Source organism: Taeniopygia guttata, chromosome 5, assembly GCF_048771995.1.
Source record: "Taeniopygia guttata chromosome 5, bTaeGut7.mat, whole genome shotgun sequence".
Taxonomy (NCBI): domain Eukaryota; kingdom Metazoa; phylum Chordata; class Aves; order Passeriformes; family Estrildidae; genus Taeniopygia; species Taeniopygia guttata.
Window position 1 is genome coordinate 28,754,458 of NC_133030.1, and position 27,856 is coordinate 28,782,313.

The 27,856-nt window shown below is 40.5% G+C and overlaps 1 protein-coding gene across 1 annotated transcript; it reads right to left on the reverse strand.

Annotated features, from left to right (window-relative positions):
• Window positions 1-1,459: 1,459 nt before the first annotated feature.
• On the reverse strand, window positions 1,460-27,655 carry LOC100224874 (cytosolic phospholipase A2 epsilon). Its single transcript, XM_030274350.4, has 20 exons — window positions 27,513-27,655; window positions 25,556-25,628; window positions 18,064-18,200; window positions 17,635-17,766; window positions 17,241-17,281; window positions 16,346-16,388; window positions 15,712-15,775; window positions 14,189-14,349; window positions 13,896-13,988; window positions 13,230-13,267; window positions 12,406-12,562; window positions 11,806-11,942; window positions 11,126-11,348; window positions 9,790-9,904; window positions 8,956-9,093; window positions 8,005-8,112; window positions 6,720-6,911; window positions 6,089-6,255; window positions 4,506-4,689; window positions 1,460-3,686 (listed from the first exon to the last, which is right to left on the reverse strand). The coding sequence occupies exons 1-20, from the start codon at window positions 27,537-27,539 to the stop codon at window positions 3,451-3,453; spliced, it is 2,466 nt and encodes an 821-aa protein (XP_030130210.4). The 5' UTR covers window positions 27,540-27,655; the 3' UTR covers window positions 1,460-3,450.
• Between the last annotated feature and the right edge of the window lie 201 nt (window positions 27,656-27,856).

Consider the following 27,856-nt stretch of genomic DNA (forward strand, 5'->3'; position numbering starts at 1 on the left):
TCTGCCCCTCTGGTCTTGTGAGACCCCACCTACAGCGCTGTGCCCAGCTCTGGAGCCCCAGCACTGGAAAGATATGGACCTGTTGAGGCAAGTCCAGAGGAAGGACATGATGTTGATGAGAGAGCAGGACCACCTGTTAATAGCCAGATTATGGAAAAATATATTTTCTGCCTAGGTAAACCATTCCCCCATATACCACCACCCTCCCCCCCCCCCCCCCCCCCCGAAAAAAAATCCATAAAAACACACACACAAAACAACACAAAATACAAAAAAGAAAAAAAAAAAAAGACAAAAAAACCCACCAACGAAACCCTCAATAAAACACAACAAAACCAACAAAACAACACTGAGAAGCTTTTGTCTGGATAGCAGGTGCCCACCAAAGTCACTTTATCATGCATACCCCATCCATTTCAGCTGGACAGGGGAGGGAAAACTTAATGAAAGGCAAGTGGATTGAGATAAGGGCAGGGGGAGATCACTCCCCAATTATTATCAAGTCAAAACAGGCTCACCTTGGGGAAATCAGCCTAATGTATTAGAAATCAAATCAGAGTAGGATAATGAGAAATAAAACTTAAATAATGAGACATCTTTTCCCTACCCCACCCCAGCAGCTTCCCTTTCTCCAGTGTGGGGTCTCTCCCACAGAAAACAGTCCTCCATGAACTTCTCCAGCCCAAGTCCTTCCAGGAGGCAGCAGTTCATCACAAACTGCTCCACTGTGGGTCCTTTCCATTGGGGTGCAGTCCCACAGAAACACACCCCTCCAGCATGGGTCCCTGCCAGCAAACCTGTTCCAGTGTGGATTCCTTTTTACATGGGCCCACAGGTCCTGCCGGGACCTGCTCCATCACAGCCTTCCCACAGTGTCACATCCTCCTTCAGGAATCCACTTGCTCCATGTGGTGTTCTCCAGGGATTGCAGGTGAATATCTGCTCCACCATGGGCCAGAAAGGGCTGAGAAGGACAGCCTGCCTCACCGTGGTCATTGAACAGCCAGTTACATAGTTATTTATCAATTGTTTAGCACAGGCCTCAGGGGAATCTCAACTCCAAAGTTAGAGCACCTCCTCCTTCATGACCTTCATATCTGCAGGCCTGTTTCTCACATGTTCTCACCCCTCTCTCCCACTGCGATTGATGTTGCACAGGGCTTTTTCCCATTTTAAATTCATTATCCCGGAGGCAGTACAGCTGCCACCGATGGGCCGGCCCTGGCCAGAGGTGGGTGAGGCTTGGAGCCAGCCGCCACTGACTCTGCTGGAGATGGGGAAGCTTCTGGCAGCTTCTCACACCGGCCACCCTTGTAGGCCTCTGCTACCGAACGCTGCCATGCAGAGCTAACACTGAGGTAGGGAATGACTGCTGGTGGTGTAACACCAGCCAGCAATCAAACTCCAAATAAGCCACCCCCCCACCCCCCATCCAGTAAAGGAGGGACAAAAGAAGACATTTATGGGTTGAGATAATTTACTGGAAGCAAAAAACAGTGGGATAAGAAACACACAGTAACAGCAGAAATATTAATAACAAAAGTATACAAAAAGAGGTGTTTTACCCAACAAAAAATGTGTTCACTAGCTCAATTTAGTACAAGGAAGGAAAAGGATGGGCCAATCTCTAGGCCTCTGTCACTTCTCCTACCCAAGGGTTCTCTCTGCAGGAATTCCCTCCACAGAAGTGCCGCAGGGCATGGAGCTGGAGAGAGCCCAGACATTGGCTGTCAAGTGCCTCTGCTTGAAGAAAATCTAATAGTAGTGCCAGAACTGGCACTTGGGACAAAAGTAATGTGAACATATGAGACACCATGCCAGTCGCTGAAAAGCTACCTTTTCTGGTTTCCTTCAGATCATCTGAGATTTTAGGGTGCATCACAGATTCTGAGATGGGACATACAAAAGGTAACGCGGGCTGTACAAGACATCTACAGAGAGCTGTTTCCATTGTCTGAGGAATACGTGTTTTCCAACCAGTATGAGGCTGGTAAAACCAGGAAGGAGCAGGTGTTCACCATCACTGAAAAAGCTCACAGGCAAAATCAGAGTATCTAATCCTGACAAAAATATTTCCAACAAGGAACAACAGTTGAGAATTGAAACTGCACCAGAGTTCCTCAGAGCCTGCTGAATTTACAAAGCTGCTGAAATGCCCAGAACTTTGCAGTCATGGGAAGCCTTTGACAAATATAATTATATCCTCCCTGGCAGGCATTAAGAAGTCAGTCATGATACCCATTTTGACAGTTCAGGAACCTTAGTTTGAGTTCATGAGTGGCTGCTCAAATAAAACAATGAGCAGGATTTTAGAATATAAGGCAGAAATTACCTATATATCTTGTTGGAAAATTTGTGGAAAGAAGATACTCTTGTATAGCTCTTGCCTACTTATTTAGGCTCTGAGGGAGTCCTGTAAGGCTTATCTTAGCTAACCCTTGACAAACTCCTAGATGCCAACATCTGCTCTTCTTTCACAATGCTTTTTTTATGTAAAACCAGTAAAAACCACCTTCTTAACCAGCTCCAGATCTAGAAAAGAATACCTCTCTCTCCAGTTACCTCTAAGGAAGAATTCACCAGAAACACTTCTCTCTGATGGACCTTTCTTGGCCTCAAGTGTATTTGTGTTCTGTTCACTGTGATGCAGTGAACAGAAAATTGGCATCTTACTGCATGTCTCCAGTGCTCAATTACCATACCTCCTGCAATCCCCTTCACATGCTCTCTGATTTTGTAATAGTTCAATACACGGTACTGAGCAAGTTCCAGATGATGCTGAAGCAAAATTGCATTTCGGGGAGATAACTGCAGAACATATATGTGATCTGGGACAGGACACAGTTCACTGTGAGAGGAAATAGCAGTAGTCCTTCAAAACAATTTTTTAAAGTTTGATTTTATTTATAAGAATAGATGGTCAAAGACCTAAATGGCCACTGATCTATATCTCCGTTGTCCAACACAAATTTTAAAAATTAAACATCCTTCATAAAATATTTATTTCACGACAATTCGTGACCAAAAAGAAGCACCTGGGAACAAACCTCTTTAAAGGTAGAAGGCCATTTCATTCAGGCTATTAAAACTAAGTAAAATGTTTTAAATTGATACTGACCACCTTTGGTGTCTGAAGAGGGCTTTATGGTTTTTCTATCAATAGTCCAATGAAATACCAAAATATTTTGGATATGAAAAAGTATTAGCAACTAGCCACCAAGAGATTGCAAACAAGGAGAGCTAATGCTATTTCCCTATCACACACAGCTGAATCTTCATCTTTTGAACATCACAGTGAGAAGGTATTAACAACAGAAACTGCTGAGTTTAATACCACAATTCTGGATAAGATTGAGAGGATTACTTAGAAAGCCCTTGTCAAAATGGTGAAGTATTTATCACATGTATGCTGTCTCAGTAAATGCTTAGTAAGGAACAGGGAAAAGCTGTTCAAGCAGAGGGCTGTGCCTGTGAGGGCTGGCTCAGGGCTTGTTTCTTCCGTGCCACAGCCATGCGCAAGGCCTGAAGAATCATGTTCTCGTTGTTCATTATGTTGTAATTAGCCAGCTTCAGAAGCTTGTTGAAATCTTCTGCTTTCAGCGAGACCTCCCTGGTTGAGTATGGAGAGGAGAAACTGGAGATATCAACTTTGCCCTGTTCCATTTCAGCAGCAGTACGTAACATGCCTGTCAAGGGGAAAAAAAGGAATGTGTTTGTATAGTTCCACAGAAATACCATAGTCTGATAGGTCAATAAAACCTTGGAGAGATCATAAATGCAATTACTATGAAGATAAGTGCAGTGCTGTGATCTCTGAGACGTCTGAGCAAAGCCTATTGGAATGAAACAAGTGTCATTTCCTCTGCAACCACCACCATCTACTGGCCAGCTCATGGCACATCATTTTGTGCGGTCACCACCGCTCAAGGCTGACCAGGCAGGTTCTTTGGTGCAACACAAAAGGAATAAAGGTATATGGGACAGGAGGAAGCATAATATTAGTTGGCTTAGGAATAATTTTAAAAGGAAACTCTCCATCTCAAATGCTAATCCAGAAGGACACTTTCTATATGATTGCTTTGATATTCCAGCATATTCAACCAGCATATTTAATGGCCTAAATAGAAGGCACCGTGGCCCTTCACAGAACCATTCTATACTGTGATTCTCACCTAGATCTGAGTGTCATAAAACCACACATAATTTGAAAAATATACTTTGTTCTATTCACTAAAGTAAACTCTCAGAAATTACAAGAGATCAGTTTCCATTCCTCTAACTGAGGAACGCATTTCTTCTATTCCCTGAATTGCGCCAAGACACAAATAAAAATATGCACAAGATTTCACCTGATTTTGAAAACTGTTTGAATCATCCCATTTTGCAATCTATTCACTAGTTTGAACAAGCAAACAGAGGGAGGCTCTATTGGGTTGAGGGAAAAACACCCAGGGAGTGGGAATGTTTCTTGAATCAATAAAGTTACCTGGGTACTGTTAACTTACCAGGTGCTACATATCTCTGAAAACTGTCATTCACTAATGGAAAATAAAGCAGCAGAGGAGCTCCTGGGGTGTCTGCACCATCGAACATGTAGCACTCTTTCAGGTTATTCTCTTCATCCGTCAGTCCAATGCAGGGAAATGGAATTTCCTGCTCTGCAAAGTATTTGCAAGCCTGCTCCAGGGGCTGGTCAACAGCAGCAGCACAAGGAATAGAAAAGATAGCAAAGATTAGACTGCTGCCAAAGCCCAGCAGTTCATGCAAAGTGACACAAAACTGTTTGATAGTCAGACAGCAGAAATAATGTGGACACCTGCAGCCCCAAGGACTGCTTTCCAGTTGCCTGAGGAACCATTTGGAAATAGTCTTCCATGAAAACCCCTAATATCAAGATGGCAAAGTGAGTTTAAACCTCTACTAAGGCACATCTCTAAAAGGAGAATATGATGTAGAAACAGAACAGATAAATTGAAATCATGTTATAGACCATTAATTAAATGAGAACTGAGTGAGATAAAATGTGGCTCTAAGCAAAACTAAATTTGCAATCTAATACAGTAGGATTCCCAGTCCCATTATCTGTTTATATAGCAGGATAACTTGTGAGTTTACCTCAGTAAACTTTAGCAGGGCTTTAAGACCAATCTACCCACATCTATAACTTTGAATTTTAGAAATAACATGATATTTTCAAATAACATGCTCTAGGCCTCAAAATACAGCAGTAAAAACATTAACCAGAAAGCCCATTTGTGGTGACCAACTTTAACAAAAAAGTACCACCTCATTTTGAATTATGTCCACAATATTTCAGACTACAAGAAAGATATATAGTTTAAGATATTATCATTTCCACTGCAGCACAAATGCAAGTATTTTTCATGTGTAATTGCATCATTGAAATGTCTTCCACTTGAAAAACTGACAGAGCCTTAACCACTGAACTTTGTGCTTTTTGGTGTGTCCCTCAGGGACAGGTTTACAGTTACAAGTCCGTTTTATATTTTGAAGTCTAAAACTGTCTATTTATGTGGTAAATTCTACTTTCAAAATGTATAGAACCATCTCAACCAAATTAGATACCTGCAGGAGCAGTAAATGCATTTGATACCTCATTTCAAGTCCACTATTTAGGGAGAAAAAATGTATTTATTAAAAGAGATAAAAACAGTGAAGAAGAAACCTATTTCCCATTAGGCTGTTCTTCCTAGAAATCAACATTAAAATAATTTTTTTTTAAAGCGTACCTTTATAAGCAAAATGGATTGAATCACAAAAGTTTCCCAATTATATTTTTGCTGTTAAATATTATATATAAGACTATAATAGACATTGCAGCTAGACTTTCTTAACTTCACTTTGCCTGTCTGTATTTCACTGGTGAAGAACTTAGGGATATTTCAAAAGTAATTTGAGAAAAATACACATATTTTCCTCTCTAGAAATTTCCATTCTTCAGCTAAGGTTTGAAAACAGCATGTTACTAAATTCCATTAAGTTCCATGCTTCACAGACACCTGTTTGAAAGTAGTGGAAAGCAAAGCAAAAGCGGTTGGGAAAGAAAATCCGTTTTGAGACTTCTTACCAATGTCTGTGATCCACCTGTGTAATTTAAGTGTATGATGACATCCACTTTCCGCTCTGGTCTCATAACGGGTGGGTAACTGGTTTCAAAGAAGAAAGCTGCATCCACCAGTTCCAGGTGTTCCGAGTTGCCTCTCAGGTCATTGGGAGAGGTGTCTAGCAAGGTGTCTAAAGAGTGGAAGATTCAGAGCTGTTAGCAAACTGGAAAAGACATATGTCAAGTTAGAAGGCAAAAGGAAGGTGATCTTCCCTCCCATCCAGGATTTTCCCTTTGCTTTAGGGTAGGTAGCATGCAGCAATCCTAAAGCTCCTTCAGCATGTCCACTCACATTTTGCTGTATTTCTAAACCCATGAACTGCACCTAAACCTACACAGATGTTGCATTATATGCAGAGCCCCACCCTAGCAATTTTTATTCCTGTGAGAACTTTGAATACCGAACAGCTAAATAATTGAACTTTGTCTTACTGAAAGGTGTGAGGAGATCCTTCATTCTCCCTCCTCTCAGTGAGCATGAACAGGTAACCACAAAACCCACACAGTTCTCTTCAGGATGTGTAAATGTCCCTCGCTAATTCCCAGCCCCTGTGCCTGCCCCAAGGAGATACGTAGGCAGGAGAGCCATCCACACCTTTCCATTTTGTGAAATGTTCATCCTGGATGTACTCATTGTGCATCTGGAAGCCCCTTAGGAAGTTGTGGTACTTGGAGACAGCAGGGCGATCCGTCAGGATGTCCCGGAGCGTTGTGGAGAGGCCGCTCGTAGGAGTGAAAACGCACGTAGCCATCTCATACGGCTTCTCAGGCAGGTCTGGTTGTTCCTCTGGAGATATAAAACATAAATGGCATGAAATTTAATTATAACCAGAATTAATCAGAGGCAAGACACAAAGAGGAGCAAAGGTCGATGGCTCTTCTGTAATCGTGTTCACAGCTCAGCATTGCATTGTTTTCCTTACGATCTGCTGTGAGATCCAGTTAATTTTGTGGCAAAAGTATAAACTTGTGTTTTCTAAACTCTGGTTGGTTACACATGATGAAAAGAATGTTTTTCTCATAAAACAGCATGATTTTGATACACACTGAAGTAATTCACTTTTCCAAGCAAACAACAAACAGGGAAAAAATAATTTTGTTATTACATTTTAAGGAATTACTGCTTTTAGATTCCATGTAGGTTAAATATTGCATTTAAAGCTGATTTTGAAAACCGTAGAAAAATTTCAGCATTTTACTTTCAAACTAAATACTTTACTTTTAAAAAGCTAGGTTGTTCTATTTGGTTCAGTTGTGGACACCTGAATTCAACAAAACTTGCAAATTATTTCTAACATAAGACTTTGGGGTTTTTTTAATGAAAATACAGTTCACAGAAATGTGGCCCAAGTCTGTTTATTGGCTTTGCTTGAATTTTGCTATGAAGATGCTCATGAGTATTTCCAAGGAATGGTCTTTCAGTATGGAGCTGCTTCTCTAAGCTCTAAGCTCCAACACATTGACCTTGTTTGACATCTACTAAGTTTCAATTTAGTCAGCTTTTGAGGGAGGGATGTTCTGTGCAGGGGAAGGCGATATTGAAACAAACAATCCAGATTTCCTCGCTAACAAATAGATGACATGGGCCTTTGACACAAGTATTTCCCTGCCTTTTAAGGACAACACTTCAGGGACCACCATATGTGTCCATCCCTATCTCCTTTATATCAGGGCCTGTCTGTTTGTGCCTTTCATTCTTGTCACAGTCTCACTGTTTAAGCAAAGCACTGACTATTCAGTAAAATCAAATAACTTCATTTTTCTGGTATGTCCCATACCCAGAGACTGAGAGAAACAGGATGACAGAAAAGCTCAAAAAATGGGAAATGTGAGTGCAGTTACCATACCAGAGGGATCTGCAAGAAGGTATTTTGCTTTACCTATTTCAGTCACTTTGTCTTGGGTCCACCTGTTCCAGAAGTCTTCTGAATTGTCAGATGCATGCCAGGCATCCAAAAGATTTTTGGAGAAGATACTACTCCACATTCCTAGAAAGTGGGAGAGGTATAATAAGCAATGCAGACGTAAACACAAGTTCTTTTAAAACTGCCTTCTGCTCCTTTCACAGCTCTTCTCTAACTTGTTCAAATTTATATCCAATTTTTGCATGAGCTCAGACATCTATTTCAGTAGTAGACTCCAAAGGCAAACCTATCTAGGCAAACTTATTTCAGAAAAAATTTCCAAGTATTTTCCCTCTCACCATGTTTTACCTGGAACTTTTTTTCTTTTTTTAAATTTTGTAGTCAGGTTTCATATTTCTATTTTCATTTCCTTTTTCCAAGAAATATTTTCAGCCAGCTCCTTCTCTGATTCTCCTCTTTCTCACTCCACTGATTTCTTTTCAACATTTTATTTGGTTTCCAGAGAGTATCATTGATTTCCAACTTTGAAAAGTTTTTGCAAGCTACAGGAAATAATGATGCCTCAAAGGCACTCACAAAGGTACATGATGACTTATTTGCCATTTTAGTTTATTTTTTATCTTAGACTAAATGATAAAACCACCTTTGCTGGCAAGGGCAGTTGAATGAGTCTCAGGATACATAGACTCGTATATTATCCTGGGTTTGAAGAGATAAAAGGATCATCAAGCCAACTCCTAGCCCTGCCCAGGACAACTCCAAGAATCACACCTTGTGCCTGAAAACATTGTCCGAACTCTTTTTGAGCTCAGGCAGGCTTGGTGCTGTGACCACTTCTCTGGGGAGCCTGTCAGCTGACTCACTCTGTGCCTCTGCTGCTTCATACTAACAGGCTCCTGGGCACAAAATCCTGAATCAATAATGTTTCTATTAAAATCTTGTCACTCCCCCAGACTGGTGAGTTACCTTGCATGAAGCAGATTCGTGACTCAGGGAGTTTCTTCATCAGGCGACCCATGAAGAACTCGCTGCCAAAATCCTCCGCACGAATGAAGGCGCCATATTTCAGGAAGCCCACCTCGTACGGCGTGAACTCCACCCACTCTGCCAACACATGCACCAAGGTTAGCTCCACTATAGAAAACAGCCCAGTTGCCAGGTTTGGAATAAGCCTCTCAGACACTGGCTCTCACAAGAAAACTGGCTTAGCATATGTCCTGAGCAAACGCTGCCAACAGCCACTGCTGAACCAGCCATCACACTGTCCCCAGGTTTGGGAAAGAACTATGTCAGGGCTGGAGAAAATTCAAATTCTTCTTTTTATTTAGTGTGTACGAAGTTTTCTCATGGAAGGTGGACTAGAACTCGCATTGACTTCTAATGCCTTTAGCCAGCTATAAGAAACAGAGTAACAGAATGATTTGGATGGGAAGGGACTTTAAAGATCATCTAGTTCCCATCATGGACCAAAACATATACTCAGCAAACTTAAAGCTCTAGTGAATCACTTTCTTGAAGAATTCATATAATTTCTGAGACTGTCACAGAATTATGTTGTGTTATTAGTCTGAAGTTAATACCTGAAAATACACATGCCAAGAGATCTTACAAAATACTCAACTCTTGACGCATATCATGTGCCTGCTCAGTTACTCTTTATAATTCTGAACACTGCTTTTCTGGGCTTGGAGTGAGAATTTAAAACAATTCATCATTGTTTACTGTATCATTGTTTACTGTATCCCCACAGTGTCTCTCCCTGGGTGAAAATATAGCTCTTTTTCACAATTGAAACATTACCTCTGAAATCTTTGGTGGCAACTTTGTCCTTGACATTAAGGGCAAGGTAGATGGGCAGTGGGTTCTGACCTTGGTTCACTGCCTGACGTTGATCAGAAAGTCTGTGGTGGCTTTTCTGGATTTGAAAAAGAAAAAAAAAAAAAAAAAAAAAAAAAGCAAAAAAGCAAAAAAGCAGAGTTAGCTTATAACCAGTTCCTTAAAAACATCAGCTTATAAAGACTAAGACATCATTTTCCTGAATTGGCTCCTAAATTTATTTCCATGTGCTTGATAACAGAGGACAAGAAAGCAGGAACTATTTCTGTTAAACTAAATGACCATGTTCAGCTTTGAGTATACAATGACAGCAGTGAATCACTTCACATTCTGTTCTAGCTTTGTATGGTTAAATGTAATTTATAATATACAGCATATCTGAGTAATTCAGCTGTTATCATATAATCTGTTAATGATAAGAGTTCTTCAAGGCAGCATGTTAATGATACATCCAATCAAGACTTCTTTTTTTACATACTATATTGAAAGTTAAAATCCACAGAGGAAAAGTTCTTGAGTTGTACAATACTAGCAACTTATACACAAAATAGAGGTTTTGAGTATACTTCAGCCAAATTAAATTCTAACAAATTTTGCTATGTAGCACTTAGGCTGGAAACACTGTGTGAAATATGATATGAAATGATAGTATTTATCTGTTTCGTCTAGACAAAAATAAACCATGTTTACAGAATTTGGAAATAAAATAGCTTTTTTTCCAGCTATCATCTGCCTGGAGAAAGTTCAGAAAGTTTTTGCTTGTATCATTACAATAAAATTAGAAATTGAAGATCCTGAGAGATCAAATTCAAAGTAGCTGAAGGGCACCCACTGCAGCTAATATGTCACATCAGCTCTGGATCTATATACTTTCTTATTACTAAGTCACAAACTGCTGTACATAATGGATACATCTGCAGTACATTTAAGTTAAGAGTGCAGCTTGTACTCTTAACTTAAATGTACTGCAGATTAAACGTTGCAGCAGAGGAGAGATAAATGCATAGGGCCATAAAAAACACCTAAGGACCTTAAAAATTTCTTGTACAGCTGTAGTGTTAATCAGCATTTTGCTTACTTTAGAGTTAGTCTGAGCATTTCTGGTACATTTAATCACATTTCAGGCTCCAATGTAGACATACTACTGTCTCCAAGTTATTAATGTAAATAAGTGGTGTTATGCCTATGCACCAAGTACAGTGTTACTGACCGGGTGCCTTTTCCTAGGGCTCTAGTTTCTTGTAATGGTTGTAAATATTAATTCAAGAACTTTATGAGAAAAAAGATGTATACACATTACCCCATCATTTAACATGGCTTCAATCATGAGCCCCCACAGATCAATAAAAGATGTTTTATGTCCTGCTTGGGTCCTTTGGCTCAGCTCTCTGTAATAATTCCTCAGACTTTTCAAGGAAAAAGCCCCCATCTTGCATTTGGCTGCTTGCTTCCGTGCTTCAATAATTACTTCCCCAAGATCCTTACGTGACCAATCAGCATCTTCATATAGCTTTGTCATTGTCCTGCAAACAGGAAACATGATGGAACAAGGAGAAATTAACAAGATGCTTTTGAAACTCAGAAACCCTGTAGAGTTTTGGATGCATATCATTTTATCTTTTAGTTACTCTTCTCTTTGAATTTACTTTGAGCAGAAATGAAAGTCTAACGGCAGACAGGCAAAAGTCAATTAATCTGAGAATGCAACACAACAGCTGTCAATGCTGTCTCTGTCAAACAGTAAATAACAATAAAAGAATATTTTCCATAAGATTATGGATGTTTACATTTCAAAAAAAGTCTCTTCTTTTGGTTAGGGATAGGTCATGATGCACAATAATTCTTTCATAGAAGACTCATAGCCCAAAGATGGAAGCAATAACTCCATTAATCACCTTTACCCTTTCTGAATCCGAGAGAGAACGGAGGCTTTTCTTAACACAGCAAGATCCAAACAACAGTATCAAAATGACTCCTCACCATGTTGTGCCAGATGAACCACTGATGTATGAAACACAATCCAGAACACGCAACTTTTGGAGACCCAAAATGCTGCCATACATGGCAGTGAGTGCTCTTATGCCACACCCTGCTGTGGTCACAGCCACTATAGGCACCTGTTTGACACAAAAAAGAGCAGAAAGCATAGATAAAAGAGTGGCATTAAGGCACAAATGATGTCAAAAGATTACAGAAATGCAAAAGCAACATCCAGACACTAGTAAGATGAAACACGGAAATTAAGAGATGAAGAAGCATTTCTTTGTACTGTATATCCCAGTGGAACATACTAGGTCTTGGCACTTCAGACAGGATTTTTAAGAAACACAGACCAAACTATTGGTTTGAAATGCCTTCAAATAATTCACTTGTAAGCTGAATGGAAACACAGATTTTGCTCATCTAAATAGACAGTTGAACTCTCCAGCTGAGATCACACCGGTGGCAAAGTGCCCTGGAGGATGAGCTGATGTTAATCCTCACTCCTTATCCAGATGGAGGTAAAAAAATCATCCCACATCTCCAGGCTTGAGGGAAAGGAGAGAGAAAAATCCCCCAAAAGTGCCCTTAATTAGTTACCTCATGCTCTTGCAGATCTTCCTCCAGATGAAGAACATCCTTTAGTGCAGCAGCAACTACCTTCCTTCGGTTTTGCAGGAAATTCTGTTCATCTGTGCAGAGGTCAAACCCCAGGCGGGCATCAAGGTTTCTTGGTCTGAAACACAGACCCTGAGTCCTGAGACCAGGACACAGGTATTGTTGTACTATTAGTCACTGTGGACAACTCCAGCTGTGCTTGTGTGTGTTTACAGACCAGTTTGTAGACAGTATAATATAATAAATGGGGAAAAAACAACACCACAGACGGGCCTCTGCTAATTGCTGTAGCTGGAAATGAGAATGAAAATAGGAAGGCAGAGCAAATCATGACACACTGTCCATTATTGTATCTACTACAGACTTCTGATTTTATTTGCTCATACAATTAATTTTTCAAGTTTCAGTAGTGCTGCCATGCATCCTGTAACTAGATAACCACTGTCAACAGGCACTGCAGCTGTGCGGTTAGAGAAACAGCTACTTATGCCTTGAAGCTATTTTGTTTGTATAATTAAGAAATGTGATTTCTTTGTGGAGCTGCCTTCGCAATTTCTGTTCATAACAGTGCACACAAATCATGATCTGTTGCTGAGATGCACTAGCAGCTTGGAAATTTGGAGGACAGGGGACCCATGATTTAATTTGCCATCAATTAAAAAGGAGAACATCACAAATAAAAGCCTACAATCCATAATGAACTCACATATCTGCTCCCATCTGAGCCTGCATTGACCCCTGGTGACTTCAAATGTGCTGTGTGTAGAGCAGATGCCTCACAGTTACAGAATCAGGTCCTCACTTACCATTCATTTGCCTTTGTGTACAAGTCAATTGTCCTGTCCTGAAAATTGCAATACAAACAGTGTAAGCATGCTGAGGTTGTTACTCCTGCACCTCCCTCCCCCACTCCATCTAGGGCCTGAGTTTCACTATCTTTGAATTCAGGAATATGGCTGTATAATCTGGGCGGCAATGATCTGGACTGGGAGAGATCTTCACAAGTTCCAGCACAGTCTGGGTTGAATAAAAGTAAGCCATTCACCCAAACTAGATGGGCTTAGGGCCCCTCAGCTTCTCATAGTTTAACATTGATTATTTGGGAAGGTTGTTGAAAGTTGGGCATCTGAACCATATCTACTTTATCTTCTACTTCAGGCATTTGCTTTGCAAATATAAATCCTAATTGTCATACTGTTGGGGTGCATACTATGTTGATGAACAGACATATTTGATATATCTTGAGGAAGCTAGTTTAAACTCAGAACAGGGTTTCACAGGGCATGCCTGGATCCACTGGAAAACAAAAGAAAAAGTAACTATTGTATAGTTGCAGAGCAACTGTCATTCATATCTTACACCATAGCATGCCTCGTATTTGACAGGAACTGAATCACTGAGCTCTAAGACTAATCATCCACCGAACTGAATGCCTGTTGGGCTGTTTTCTGTTAAGAAAGACTCGTTCTCACCTCTCCTATTGCTATCTTCTCTTGTATAGGAAGCGAGTTCAGAGGTATAGTCACAGATTCGTTCATATCCCTTTCATTTTGACTTGATATAGACTGGAAAAAGGGGTAAGACAAAAAATAAACAAGTTACCAATTCTACAGAAAAAAAAAAAAAGGAGAGAAAAAAGGTAAAAGCAGTCTCCCCTGTCTCACATACACACACTAACCAATTCCCAGCACACACAGATCTACACACACACTCAGGTCTTGGCGGTCCCCAGTGGAAGAGCTACATGTTAGTGGTGCTCACATACCCTGCTGAGCCGCCTGCGCCGCGGCAGAGCCACAGTGAGCTCTGACTGGTTGTACTTGATGTAGTGGAACCTGGCCGGGGACGTCGGGCACAGGCAGGAGCTCAGTGTGTGCATCTGGGTTCCTTCATACGACCCGTCCACAGTTAGTGCAAACTTTCTCTCTGAAGCAAAGGTGTTCAAACTTAAGCTCTTCAAAAAATGTGGATCATTTGTTTACACAGTAATGTAATATGTTTTCCTAAAGTACCAACATCAATTTGATACCCAAATTATAAGAATAATAAATAGACTGATTTGTCTGAGGGTTTCCGTTCTAGAGATGGTGTACAGAACGTGTCATATAGTGACTGTTGCTATACCACCACTGCACTTAGAAATATACATGATGGCAGAGGCTGCAGCTCTGTTCATTAGGCAATGATTCACAGCCAGTAATGGTTTGGGGGGACACTCTCTTCTGAAAGTCTGAAATGTGCAAAATACCTTATTATTACACCAGAATAATGTTTTAGTATTACATGCTGTCTTATTGCTGAGATACTTTGAAAATTTTGGACTTTTGGGAGAAACACTTTTCTATGAGACCACAATTCTCTTTGGTATCAGTTAAATCTCAGTCCCTCTATCATGCTTCTCTTTCCTTCAACCTGTAATATTTCTTTTGAAATATTTCTAGCACTTAAAAAATAATGTCTGGTGTTTTTTTCCTTTCATGCAAAAAGCATCCAATATGTCTGTTGAAGTAATAAAATATGGCCTTTATGTAGAAAGATATCAACCCACAAGGTTCAAGGTGAAATATATTCTGTAAAGATACACACTCCAAAGGATATAGTCAGCCTTTAAAAGAATTACCTCACTTAAACATTCTCAGTCACATCTGGCAAACTTTTTCTCTGAGCTCAACTGGATCATCCAGGTGCTTAAGCAGTGTGCTGGATTGGGGTCAATATGAGATGTCAGAAGAAAGTACTTTAAAAATTGCGTAGGAAGCACACAGTTCTGCAAGTACGGGCTTGACATGGCAGTGATACGTTGCATTAAGTGTGCAGCAAATGTCTTTGCTAATATACTGTGTCTTGTGTTTCACCCAGTGGCATGTCTTATATGGTTTTACCTAAAGAAATCTTATGAAGTTAGGTGGTAAAAGAGGCCAAATTCTCATTCTGCCCATTACTTTGTCCCAGAATCCAGAGACAACAGGAGTTAGCTTCAAGTTTAGGACCCAAAAAACCTCAGTTCCTTGCACAACTGCTTTGGAAATTCGTAAATATCTGACAAGACGTCATTGCAGAGGAAAATACTTTGTGGGGAAATTAGACTATGTGCTCATGTCACCAAATTCAGGAATAATCTGTATATTTTTGATTAACTACAACCACCTCCACAGGCCACTGGCATGAGTGAGATTTTGTCTTGCATCCTAACTAATTTTAAAATCAGCATGCTCAAGTGTAAAATACTGAGTACATCTGCAATTAAGTGGCAACCTGATTTGCTCCCTAAGTCAGTGAAAGGCTCACCCATAGCGTCCTTCCTCAGCCTCCCGTCATTCACCTGCACGTCCAAACAGGAAACCTCACGAGACTGTAAGAGACAACCAGGGCAAGAGACAAGGGCATTCACTGTCAGCAGAGCTTGACCTCATCCAGTCCACTGGACACATGCCCGCAGGGCCATGGGAGAGGTGGTGCCAGCCTGTAACCCCACTACCAGGTCTAGGGAGATGGGATTGGACTTCCCCATGGGAAATGATAGAATGCATAGAGATGAGGAAAGAGAAGGGATCTGCTTGCTCTGCCTGAAGGAGTGTCCCTGCAAGGGCCTGAGGGAGGATCAGCCACAGGAGAAGGCTCTCCAAACAGGGTGCCCAGCTCTCCTCAGGCAGAGGGAGGCATGTCATACCCCTGAGCCCAGCTCACTTAAGGCAGAGGTGAGCGCTGGCAGCAGGTCAGTGTCTTCACCACTTTAACCTCTCCCAGCACTAGTCACTAGCTGGGACCACGTGAAAAAGCCAATGCCAGCACCAGCTTTAGGCTGTGTGTGTTGGTCTTGGTCAATGCCTCCATGCCACCACAATGGCCTGGTACCTTTAACACCAGCTTTGCAGCAAGCATTCCAATACAGAAGGGAAAAGGATTATGAAATAAAAATTACCACTAGAACTCCATTAGTAATAATGTTTTCAGGAGGATCTGGACTGAAAAACAAAATGGAAAACAATCAATTCAAAATCAGTACGGTCTTATTTTTCTCTTTTCCTGACTCTTCTTTAAGCATTATTTCATTATCTTTTAAAGATAAAGTCTATCTTTGGACAGGCAATATAGATAAACAGAATCAGAAATTCCACATGCATATTCAATCCAGTTTGCCTCTCACAGGTTAGAGTCTGAATTTTGCAACGTTTGTGGACATCCAAACAGAGGAATTCCTCACTGTATTAGAGAGGATCATTTTCTGACACACTGAAGATGATTTACACAGAGATGGCATAATGATGCTGTTGGCCAAAATTGTTCAGTTCAAACCTGTAGAATTGGAGCTAAAAAGCTGCTGAATTCATCCAACATGCCATAAAAAAAAAAGGGGGGGGGGGAGGAAATTGCCATTTGCCTTAAAAATCAGCAGCACTAGGACTGATCTACATGTTTTTTCTCTCCATTAACTGTACAGTCAGTAAAGAAACACAGGAAAAAAACTTGTTATGACAGAGCAAACATCTGGAATCCCACAGTAAAGAACAAGAGGAGAAACTTAAAACTTCCTCCTATGTAGAATGTGTCTTTCAGCTTGATGAACAGCTGCCATCAGGGATATCTCTGTGCTCCCACTAGCACCTGTGCTTGCTTCTATGTGTGTCTGGATGCCCAGTGTAGATGCATGCATACCATGCACCATCATGCATTCTTTCTACATTAAACATTCTACCCAAAGTTACCTTCTGTTTTATGCAGATGTTGGCAGTGTTAGGGGACTCCAAGTGTGAACTGATTTGTAGCAGTACCCTTGTGTTTCCATCTTACCCCTTCAGCTATTTCATCTTACACACCTGCTCTCCATTGTGAATTCAACCTCCAACTCCTCTTTTCCCTGCAAAAGAAAATTAAGGCAGTCACCACAGCTTGGTCTCCTGTGGAGAGAGATATCCTACAGGAATCTATGCCCTTCAGGGGTCTCTATAAACCTGTTGCTTCACATGCCACAAACCTAATTTTCTTCATGTTTTATCTGTTATACTTCTAGTATCACATACTCCTAGCATCTTCTCTACTAATTTAGCAGACTCCTAATGTAGACCTTGCAGGACAAGTAGAATCCATACTGCATGGCCTCTTGGTGGCTGCTCCCCCCTGCTCCCTCTTGGCCTGCTCTCCACACAAGCAGGTGAGAACCTGACCACACCCTCTTTGCTTTGTCCTAGAATCGTTGAATTTTATCCATACCTGTGGATTCAGCTGGAAACTTAGCTGAATGTTTTCTCCAAGCTGGATTTTGGAGACATCAAAGAAAACAGTGAGGAGATGGTCATCTTCAGTTACTTTGTCCTCATCACAAACTTTAAGCTCCAGAATGTTCTGGGGGGAAAAAATAAATATGAAAGGTTTAACAAATGTAACATGCTACAGATATTTCATTTTAGCAGAAGAACCTTGGGAAAGAATGACAAAATAGAAATATTGAAGTTGCTCTCTGTGTACTCTATTGACTATGCAGGCAGATACAGTCTTATCAAACCATAAAAACCTAAATAAGTACAGAAAAAGAGTGTTAATACTTCACAAGGGATCTCAGAAGGACTTGCAGAATTGAAGGACTATACAGTATGCTTGATAGCTGCTAAGAATAGCTGTTGGAGGCGTGTGCACGCTTACCTTAACCTGGCTCTGAATCGTGAAGTGGAAGGTCTCATTCCATGTCGGGTTCTTGCTGTTCTGGACAGTCTTGGTGCGGAAATGCTGCACTGAAGCTGTTGGCAGGCTCAGGCTCACATAGCAATCAGATTGACTTACTGTTGAAGACAGGGAAAGCAGCAAAGCAATGGTCCAATGCAACAATCTAGTCCCCTGTAAGGTGGGCATTTTTAAGCTCTGTACATAAAGCAATACACAGAATTCTGGCCTGGCACTAGCTAAGGTACCATCAAGCTGCTGCTAGAAAACCATCTTGCTTTACTATTGTAAAACACTGTCAGGATGGTGTTCTTGCGAACTACTTTTTCACAAGTCCTGGGGGAAAAAAAATCAAAATACCCAGCTGTGTTGCTGAAGAGCCATCCATACACATAGAGGCACATACACATTGTGGCCTCACAGGGCTGGCCACCATGGACATTAGCAGCTGTGACAGGGGCTGCACATGGACAGAGCCCAGCTCCTACACACTGGACTTGCACAGGTAAGCATGAACATGCCTTTATATGTCTAGAGTAGGTCTGGCTATAAGTTCTGTCTTTTCAGCTTTCTGAGCATCCTTTCTTTCCTCTAGGACCTCTGACTGCAGAGGAGGCAAGAACTTGTTGCATTCAAGGTTCCCATGAAGACAAATTTCTGTCACAGAAGGCACATCTTCTACCAAGGCACATGATTTCAGTCTGCTTTCTTCCCTTATGGAAGTCACTAAAGGAAACACTCAGCAACAGAGATTTTCAAGAAAATATAAGGAAAAAAAAATCCAAGAAAAGAAGATTTTTTAAGCAACAGGTATTGCTTAATGTCACTATTTTCACCTGCATCTCTGTGCCTCAGCCAGAGTGGCAAAGGTATTTGCAACACTTCATGTACAGGTGGAAGCTTGTCTGTTCTTCCCAGCATCGGGAAGAGCGAGGTGACATTGCTTCTTTGTACAAAATTGTATTGCTCTGCTGTTTCCATTTGAGGCATGTACAGGTTGTAAAGTTCACCCATTTCTTTTAATGTTTCTAGATGTAGGGAAGACAGATTTAGTGTTTTTTTCCTTTCTGAACTGAAGTGGCCAGTTGTAAAGTGTGACTTCTCACCTGAACTCCATGTAGGAGCTTTTAGTAGGAAGGAGTAGTTAGCAGCAGTCTGCAGAGCTTGCATCATCAACAAGCACTTTCATTCTGAGGTCAGAATAATCTACTGGCAAATATATTTGTCATCATTATTAGGAAATAAAAAAGCAAGCATGAATCACTAGAGTAACGATCTTGTGGACCCACACTCAAAAGTCAGGGATGGTCACCCTACAAAACATGATCTCTTAGTTAGGGATGACAACTTATGCAAGTGCCACAGAATAGCATGGGGAACATTGCCATAAGTGCCAATCCCATTAGTAGAATTATATTTCCTCTTTTTGTGATGCCACATACTCAAGCATTCCTGCCATCACACAGCAAACACACCTTCATCTGAATAGGCCTAAGTCTTGTCACACTTAGTTTTACTAGCAGACTTGACTTTGGGAAACACAAATTAATTTACTTGACCCGTTATTGACTCCCCACATGCAACTCAATTAACAAAATTGGCCTTTTTCTTCTCTTGATTTCTCTGAGGCTTAAGTAATCTTTTCTGTGGAAGTCTGAATGAAAGAAGAGTTCTTTGACTGAAGAAGAGTGACTGATGAAATGGTTTTCATATATATTAAGATATATGATTTCTTAAAAAACCATTAAAATACATAGAAATCAGCTGAGCTTCTAACAATTCTAACAGCTCCCAAAATTCTGTGTGTGTAAGGAAATGTCCTTACAAAAATCTTTTTTGGTTTTTGGGAAGCCCAGACTGATATTAGCACAGATTGCTATTGGCTCTTGTCACCACTAGGAGAAGGATCAGAAGGATCCAAATGGGTAAGTCTATGGGCGAACCAAAGTTTATTTAGTTGACATTTCCCAATTAGTAACACATGCTCTGACTTCATCTATTGCAAAGAACACAGCAGTATTTTGAAACTCCATAAATTATTTTTTGTCTGTAAGTAGTCACTGTCTGCTACCGCACTGTATCATCCACCTTTGAGAAATAAGTACATGTCAGACAGCAGAGCCATGACTTCTCATTTAGATCTCTGACTTTCTCTGGGAGACTTCTGACAGCCACTAGACAAGCATGCTTCCCTCTTCCCATCTGCAAAATGTGTTTGGTGATGCCCTTTGCGCTTCAGAATTGTCCTCTGTAACCTAATTACCTTTTGTTTTTAAATTATTTTCCAGGTGTTAAGAGGGAGGCATTTACAAGACCCACGAGCCTTTTTTACACATCTTGGATACCTCAGGCTGGTGTTCTGCCTGACCACCTCCAGGTATAAGCAGGTGTGTGAGAAATGGCACTCCACAGCCTATCCTGGTCCCTGCCTAGTGGGTCTCACTGCAATATCCTTCTGCCTTTGCATGCACACACACAAGGCTGGCACTGCCAGCCACGTGCAAGCAAACCCCCACCACCCTGTATGTCAGCCTAACCAACGCCCAAATACAGCAGCTAGGCTGTCACAAGACACACACAGCACAGCATCACACCAGTCACCTCTTGGGTCCCTCCCCTCCACCATGACACGGTAACAGCTGTCAAACATGCTTGGGATGGCAGCCATGGTATTCCTGTGGGGCAATATCCGGCCAAAAGCAGGTGTGGCAGCAGGTATTTATGAAAGCACAGTCTCCTCGTCCAGTTATTACACTAAGTGTCTAATTATCTTCAAGGATAATAGCAGGCAGAACTGGATCTTAATTGTGCTTTACAATTAGGAAGCATTACAACAACATGACCCATGCCAAAAAATACCATAGCCACAGCCACATGCTGCATCCCAAACAGCAGGATACCCACACATCTGGATCGAGCTGAAATCTCACCTGCCTCATAGAGAGCTCAACTTTAAGCAGGGCTCAACCAAACATTTTCATTTTAATTCCATCTAATTTTTTTAATTTTAACAGCTGCAAGCTTTAGCCCACCTGTGATCTGGGCAGAGGCCTCAAATATCCTTCTCCTCATGTATTGCTTTTAGCTCCTCACTCTTTCTGAGAGGTAGATTTTTTCATGATACTTAAGGTATAGTTTTTTCTGATTATGCTGAAAGGACCTGAACCAAGAATGCAGTCTGAAACACTGCCCAGAGCATGTCCTTGACGCGGTCTCCCTGCACTTGGATCCAGCCAAGTAACAAAATATAAGCTATCAATACCAGCTGAGAGGAGCATTTTTCTTCTTGTTCTCCCACTTCATAGCTGAGTAGGTATCTGGCTGAGGGCAGAAGGACAAGTCAGCATTGCTGTCTTCTGGAGGGCAAAATACTATATAATTGATGTCACTGAAACTTTTAATACTATCTTTTAAATAAGAATGTGGGGTACTTCTGTGGCCTTCCAGAAGGCAATTTATAGGCAGACTCTCAGAATTTGTTGTCCAAGGAGATCAGTTCCTGTCCCCAGGGAGCATTCAGTATTCATCTTCTAATAGGTAAACTTCAAGAAAAAGCTTTGACACATTCTCCCACCCTCCCCTTACGTTTGGGTGGAGCACCCTACAAGTATCCCTAAAACTGTATTTATGTATCTCATTTACATCCCTCCTTATAACACTCCTTTATTGAGATGCTGATAAACAACCTTCCTTGTTTGTCTTTATCAGTCCACAACCTCTGATTTTATAATCATATTTCATGCAGCCACCTAGAACAATAGGCTGCTGGTGTGTAGTTGCAACTGTTTAAATGGTGAAGTAATAAATAACAATGAAATAATAACAACAGTGCAAGAACAGAACACCAGAGGAAGTCTGTATGTTCCTGCAATAAATATTGTGGTGGAACACAGTTCCTCAAACAATAATGTATTTTACTGACTATTTTTTTTCCTGGATCTCAAGGGACTTTCACATTAATTGATCTCATATGTGGCGGAATTGCTACTGCAATTCTGTAAAAAAAGTTTTCATGAAAATATAAAACATACTTAATCATTTTATTAATTAGTACCCAAATTTGTCTTATATAAAAAAATCCAAACTTGAAGTTTCCAAAATTAAAAAACATAGTTTAAAAAAATCTGTAAAAGCTTGAAAAATGTCATTTTCTTACTAAGAAAATGATGAAGAATATTTTTAACTCTATAGTGGTCAAGGTCCATTTAGCCAAGGGCCCACATTCAATGTTCACTGAACAGTCTTGGGAGTTTTCAGGAAGCAGAGAATGATGGCTTAAAATCGCTGAACTTAGTATCCCCATGAAGTAGCCTGCTTTCACATTGTTTAACCTGTAACACTCTGCTTCCTTGCTTTTCTATTTGTTAATTCCACTTAAAGATTTCTCTGCAGCATCTTGGTTTTTAGTCCCATTGTCCACTTCTTTTTTGTGAAAGACCTTTGGTCTTATCAAGGATGGATATCATGCCTCACATTTATAAATGGGTGTCTAAGGAGAGTATAAGAGGGAAAACATCATTTAATGTTCTCTCAGCCCTCACAATTTAAGATACAGAGTCCTCCTCAGCCTACTTTAACTGGATTTTTTTTTTTTCTTCTACAAACTTGTCCAGATTCTGCCTGCAACCTGCACAAACTTTGGCATTCGTGATCTCCTGCCATAGGGAACTCCCAAGCTGTAAAAGCCACGTTCTTCTCTTTGTCCCGGGGATATGGTGGTTGAGCAGTTGATCTTGAAATTTGCAAAATCTCAGGAGACAAAGCTGTGTACTTAAAGGTGGGTTGGATTGATGCACATCCAAGCCTTACCCCACGAAGGAATCAGGATGCTTGTGGAGGACACACCCAAATCTGGGAACTGGCAAGCTATCACAAGTCCAGGAATATCAAGAGGCCCAATGGGCCTGATGAGCTTGTGGGCGTGCTCAGTGAGAAAGGGGAATGTGAAGAGCACAAACAAGGCACTAAATTCACATGTGTTATTAATGATATCAGATAAGCATTAGTACACAAGTGGAAATTTGTGTTATAAATTACACACTGAGAGATCAGTGGGAAGGGTGCACTAAAATGATTTGGGGTTTAAAAGGCAGAACGAAACTCTTTAAATTGTCTTAGTTAAAAAAACTCCCTTATGCAATGAACTCCTATTTAAGGTCTTTTACTATCTATGCCATAAGAGATGTTAGTGCAGTTTTGAGATTATCTTATTATGGATCACTTTTCCCATCTCTATTTCCTGGAAAACAGAGCAGATAGACCAATAATAGAGTTAACCTGCAGCACCAGGTTGGGAGACTTTAAGCACTAGATGAGTATTAAAAAAAGGGATCTGAAAACTCTACATAAACCTAGTGCAAGGCTGGGCACAATTAGCAAGAGATAAAAGAAGCCAATTTAAAATGTCAAAAATCAGTAAGGTGAATCAAAAATACGTGACACAATCTTGTTCTATCTATAAAATTTTGCAAGAATGAGAAAGTAATAAAAACAGCACTGAGAAAAGGAAGATTGAGAAAAAAATCAGGAAAATGATCCAATACAGAAGTCTACTTTGCTGGTGATGGAGGACATGTGCCTCTGAGTTTATAAGCCTATGTCAAGCTAATCTCTAGAGAGCTGTAAAGATGGCTGAATCAATCCACAATACTCCCCTGGTTTTACACAAACCAGAAAAATTTTCTTTGCATTTTTTATCTCAAGACTCCCATTTTGCTGTTTCTCAGTGGAAGTCCTATAAAGTTATGGACATTCAGTTTGCACTAGCTTTACATTATCAGAAAATCTAAGCAGAGGTTAATTTAATTAATTTTAACTTTTGAAATATAGGTTTATTTTATATAATAATTGAACTGTCATTGAACTCTGTGACTTCTGTAAGTCTGGCTGCATAGAAAAATATGTCCTCAAACAGTTTAAAAGCAAATCTTTCTGATAAATACAGCTGAAAATTTTCACACTCAGTAAAATTAAATGTTACAGGAAATAAGCAGTTGTCACTCAAAACTAGATTTAACATTTAAATATATAAGCAAGGCAGTGCTCCCTGACTGGTATTATTTTCTTTTCCTACACAATGAACATCCACAACAAATAAAGCATTCACCTTTTGCAAGTGACTGTCCTGGGCTTTCTGTGCAAAACTTTTTCCCCTCCAAAATCACCTATGTCAAACAAACTGCTCCTTTAGAAAGCTCTGTGGGGTGGTGGGACATTGCTTGGACTGGGAAGCAGAAAAGGCTGAGAATTTCACTCCCTATCTTATGCCCTAGAAACTTTCTAGTATTGAACAATACAGCATCAAAACATAATAAACCTCATCAAGAAAAAAACAGCCTAAAGATGAAAATGAAAAGCATTAATCTAGATGAGAAAAAGGATGAGAGGAATTTTGATAAGCTCATTGTTATGCAGATATTTTAATAGAACACAATGATCTAGGGAGATATCTAAGGGTTGCAATTTTTCCACACCTCTTTTTTCAGCTCAGTGTGCATATTTGTACATTCAAATGGATTTTAGCTGTAGGAAGGGTTTTCTCTCCAGACTATAACTGAGCTTCAAATATGCTTTCCATGCTGTACAAGTAATTTAGTGAGAAAGTTCGTATGGATTCTTCTTCCTCATACATTCATCAACAACTGAGCATCTTACTGCTCTTGACTAAAAATCAGTGAAAAACTCTTCTTCACATTCCTTTTGGTCTCCAGACAAGCTATTGCAGAACTTGAAGCAAATAATGTTAGAAAAGTACAAAAATATCTTGTCCTGGATCTTTTTAAGTGAACAACTTTAGCTTGACCCTTCTCATATGGAAACTTTCTGCATTCAGACCTTTCTATGTGTATAAATGAACAGATGAAAGACAATCAGCCCTCTTCTCAGATAGGAGGAGGTGGTTTTCATTCAAACCACTTGTTCTAATGTTTTGCAGTTCAGATATTTATGGACCATTAATAAATATTTGCAAAATTGTAATTCCTGGACAGTTTGTAGAATGATTTAAGAATAGGAAAAGCTAACTGTAAGCCATGCCTATTGCTGAATGAAATTTGATAATCCGTAAGAGATGCCAAGTGTGCAGTCCTGAGCTCACATCAAATATTTTTGAGAGGCCCAAGGTTACATGGGGTGGACATTACTGTAAGAAGGAACCATGGAAAGAAAGTTCTTATTGCAATCTTTCCTGTGAATAAAAAAATATTTATTTGAAGATTCAGATCTGAAATATTTTAGGCAATCTGTGCAAACATGTTCTGCATTACAACTGGTGGCTACACTTTAGTGTTATATGGACAAAGATATAGGAAAAACAATGTCTTCTAACTGTGTTGCCTCATCTTCAGCATACCACGATCATACATTTTCTATCTCTCTCCTTTTAAATGTAGTCTGTAGTGTTTGTGACACTTGATATATTCAGAGTAGTTTTACAAGCATGAGGATGCTCCAGGGGTCTAGCAAAGATACTCACACAAGTCTGCTTTCCTGGCATTTTTCATCTGTATGATTTTTACGGTGAGCAAGTTGCATGGAGACGGTTCTGTCTGTTGAACAGCACACAAAATGCATGGGATGAGAATGCAAAAAGGAAGAACAGAAGTATAGTCAGAGACAGAACTGAACTAGTGTTTCAGTTCCAAACAAAAAAACCTTTCTGAACTGAGGTTCCTTATCATGCATTGACTTCTTCCCAGGTTTGTAGCCAGGTATGACCACAGAGCAGACCTCTGACGTCCTCTGTTTTCCATTTGGAGGACACTTGTGGTAAACCTTCAGCTTGAGGTATCTGACTGTTACAACCCAATCTCATAGAAAGATGTGATAAAGAACCTTGCTGTGTTATTAATACAGCTGACACACATCTTGGTCTGAGAAAATTCACAGGATGACATCTATATCCATTGTATTTCACAACAAACAGCAAACAATCTAGCAGGGCAGGAATTTGTAATGATATCAGGGTGTAATGATGCTGCGCATCAGTTGATTTATTGCTACATATTTATATTCTTATGTCTGATATAGAGCAGTGCTGGCTTTTTAAAAAATGAGGCCCTGGAGAGGGCCTTCTAGAAACCTATCCCAAATTTCTCAGGAAGAGTGAGTGAAAGGCACAATTCTGTAGTTAATTACCTCTCTGTGAATAATTCAGCTCACTCAATCTTCCTTTAAGCAAATCTCTGAGGAATGTATCAAAGGAAATATTTGCAGCTTCCTAGTACTTAAAGGGGGCTTATAAACAAGAGGGAGAGTGACTTTTTACACAGCTGGATGACAAGGAATTTTTTTAAACTAAAAAAGAAGAGATTCAAATCAGAAAGAAATTCTTTACTCAAAGGGTGCTGAGGCACTGGAACACGCTGCTCAGAGGAGTTGTGGGTGCCCCATCCCTGGAAGTGGTTCAAGGCCAGGTTGGACGGGGCTTTGAGCAACCTGGGATAGTGGGTGATATCCCTGCCTCTGGGGATGGAGTTGGAGCTGGATGATTCTTAAGATTCTTTCCAACCCAAGCCTTTTTACGATTTTGGAAAACCACCTAAATCTAAAAGTGGTTACCAAAGGACATTTAACAAACTTGTGAGGAAACAGCTTTGATTTGGTCATCCTCTCATCTTAAGCAAGGATCAGAAAAATGTGATAATTAATATGTAGGGGCTGAAATTGAGGTACTTTTTTCTCTAGATAATTGTCCTTCTTAAAGGAATAAATGGAGGGAAAATTGCACACTTAATGCTCTAAATTACCAAAAAAAATAAAACCAAACCAATCAACAAATAAAAAAAATACAAAAACCCCAACCAAATAACAACAAAACCCCATCAAAAATCCCACCAACAACAGAAACGCCAGCCCCAAAAAACCTCCAACAAAACCACACCAAAAACCAAGAGGAAAGAGCAAAACTGAGTAGTGATGCAACAAGCACATGTAAGAGACAGTTTATGCACACTACCTACAGAGCAGGGAGTATCACTGCAGCAAATACACAGATCTGTATATAACAATACATTACCATTCATTCCCTTAGTCCCCAAAACTGCCACCATTTTTGAATGCTATCTTTAACATCTCACATAATATTAGTTTCCTTACTTTCCCTATGCATTCATTGACACTAGTGATAACTCCTTATTTTTCCTCAGTGTGTTGTTTTGCCTTGCCCAGTTGGGTAGAAAGAAAAAGCTATCTTCTCTTATTAACTGGGAATTTTCAAAATACTAAATTATTACATCAATAAAGTTTTTACATTCTGGAGGCCAAAACACAAAGTAGTCACAAAACCCAGTCAGAAAGGAACCCTGCTTTGCTCAGGACAATTCTCAGAGCTGAAGATAGAAGAGGTGAACCATCCCCTCCTAGAACAGGTTCCCTCTGCCCCAGGGCAGCCCGCTCAGCTCATTGCAGAGCCTCCTCTTGCCTTTTCTCACCTGGCTCTTGCTGTAGAACAGCCCCATGGTGGTCCTTTCCCCGTCTGAGCCAGGCGTGAAACGCGCTAGTGGATGTGTCCGAAGGCAACTCAGGCAGGCAGCTCCGTGCGCTTTAAGCGGCCAGGAGCCAGCAGGCAGGAGTGTGAGTGCCTGACTCAGCGCAGCCTCACCCCGCCACCAGCACCTGAGCAATCCCAGCTCCTCCTCCTCTTCCTCCTCCTCTCTGCCCGGGAGCTGAGTGCACACCTGCACCGAAGCATCTGGCTCCGACACTGCAGAAGGAGGGTCTCTGCACAGTTAGAGGGAGATCAAGACTGAAAAGTGATTTTCCCTTCATGGTTATA

What these genes read in the sequence shown, in the direction of transcription:
- LOC100224874 (XM_030274350.4), bottom strand. Translation starts at nt 27,539, where the DNA reads ATGGGGCTGTTCTACAGCAAGAGCCAG. An exon ending in GTTTCCAGCTGAATCCACAG is followed by an intron (nt 17,282 to 17,634) that starts GTATGGATAAAA and finishes TTTCTTTTGCAG; the next exon opens with GGAAAAGAGGAGTTGGAGGT. An exon ending in TCAGAGATATGTAGCACCTG is followed by an intron (nt 3,687 to 4,505) that starts GTAAGTTAACAG and finishes TCCCCTTGACAG; the next exon opens with GCATGTTACGTACTGCTGCT.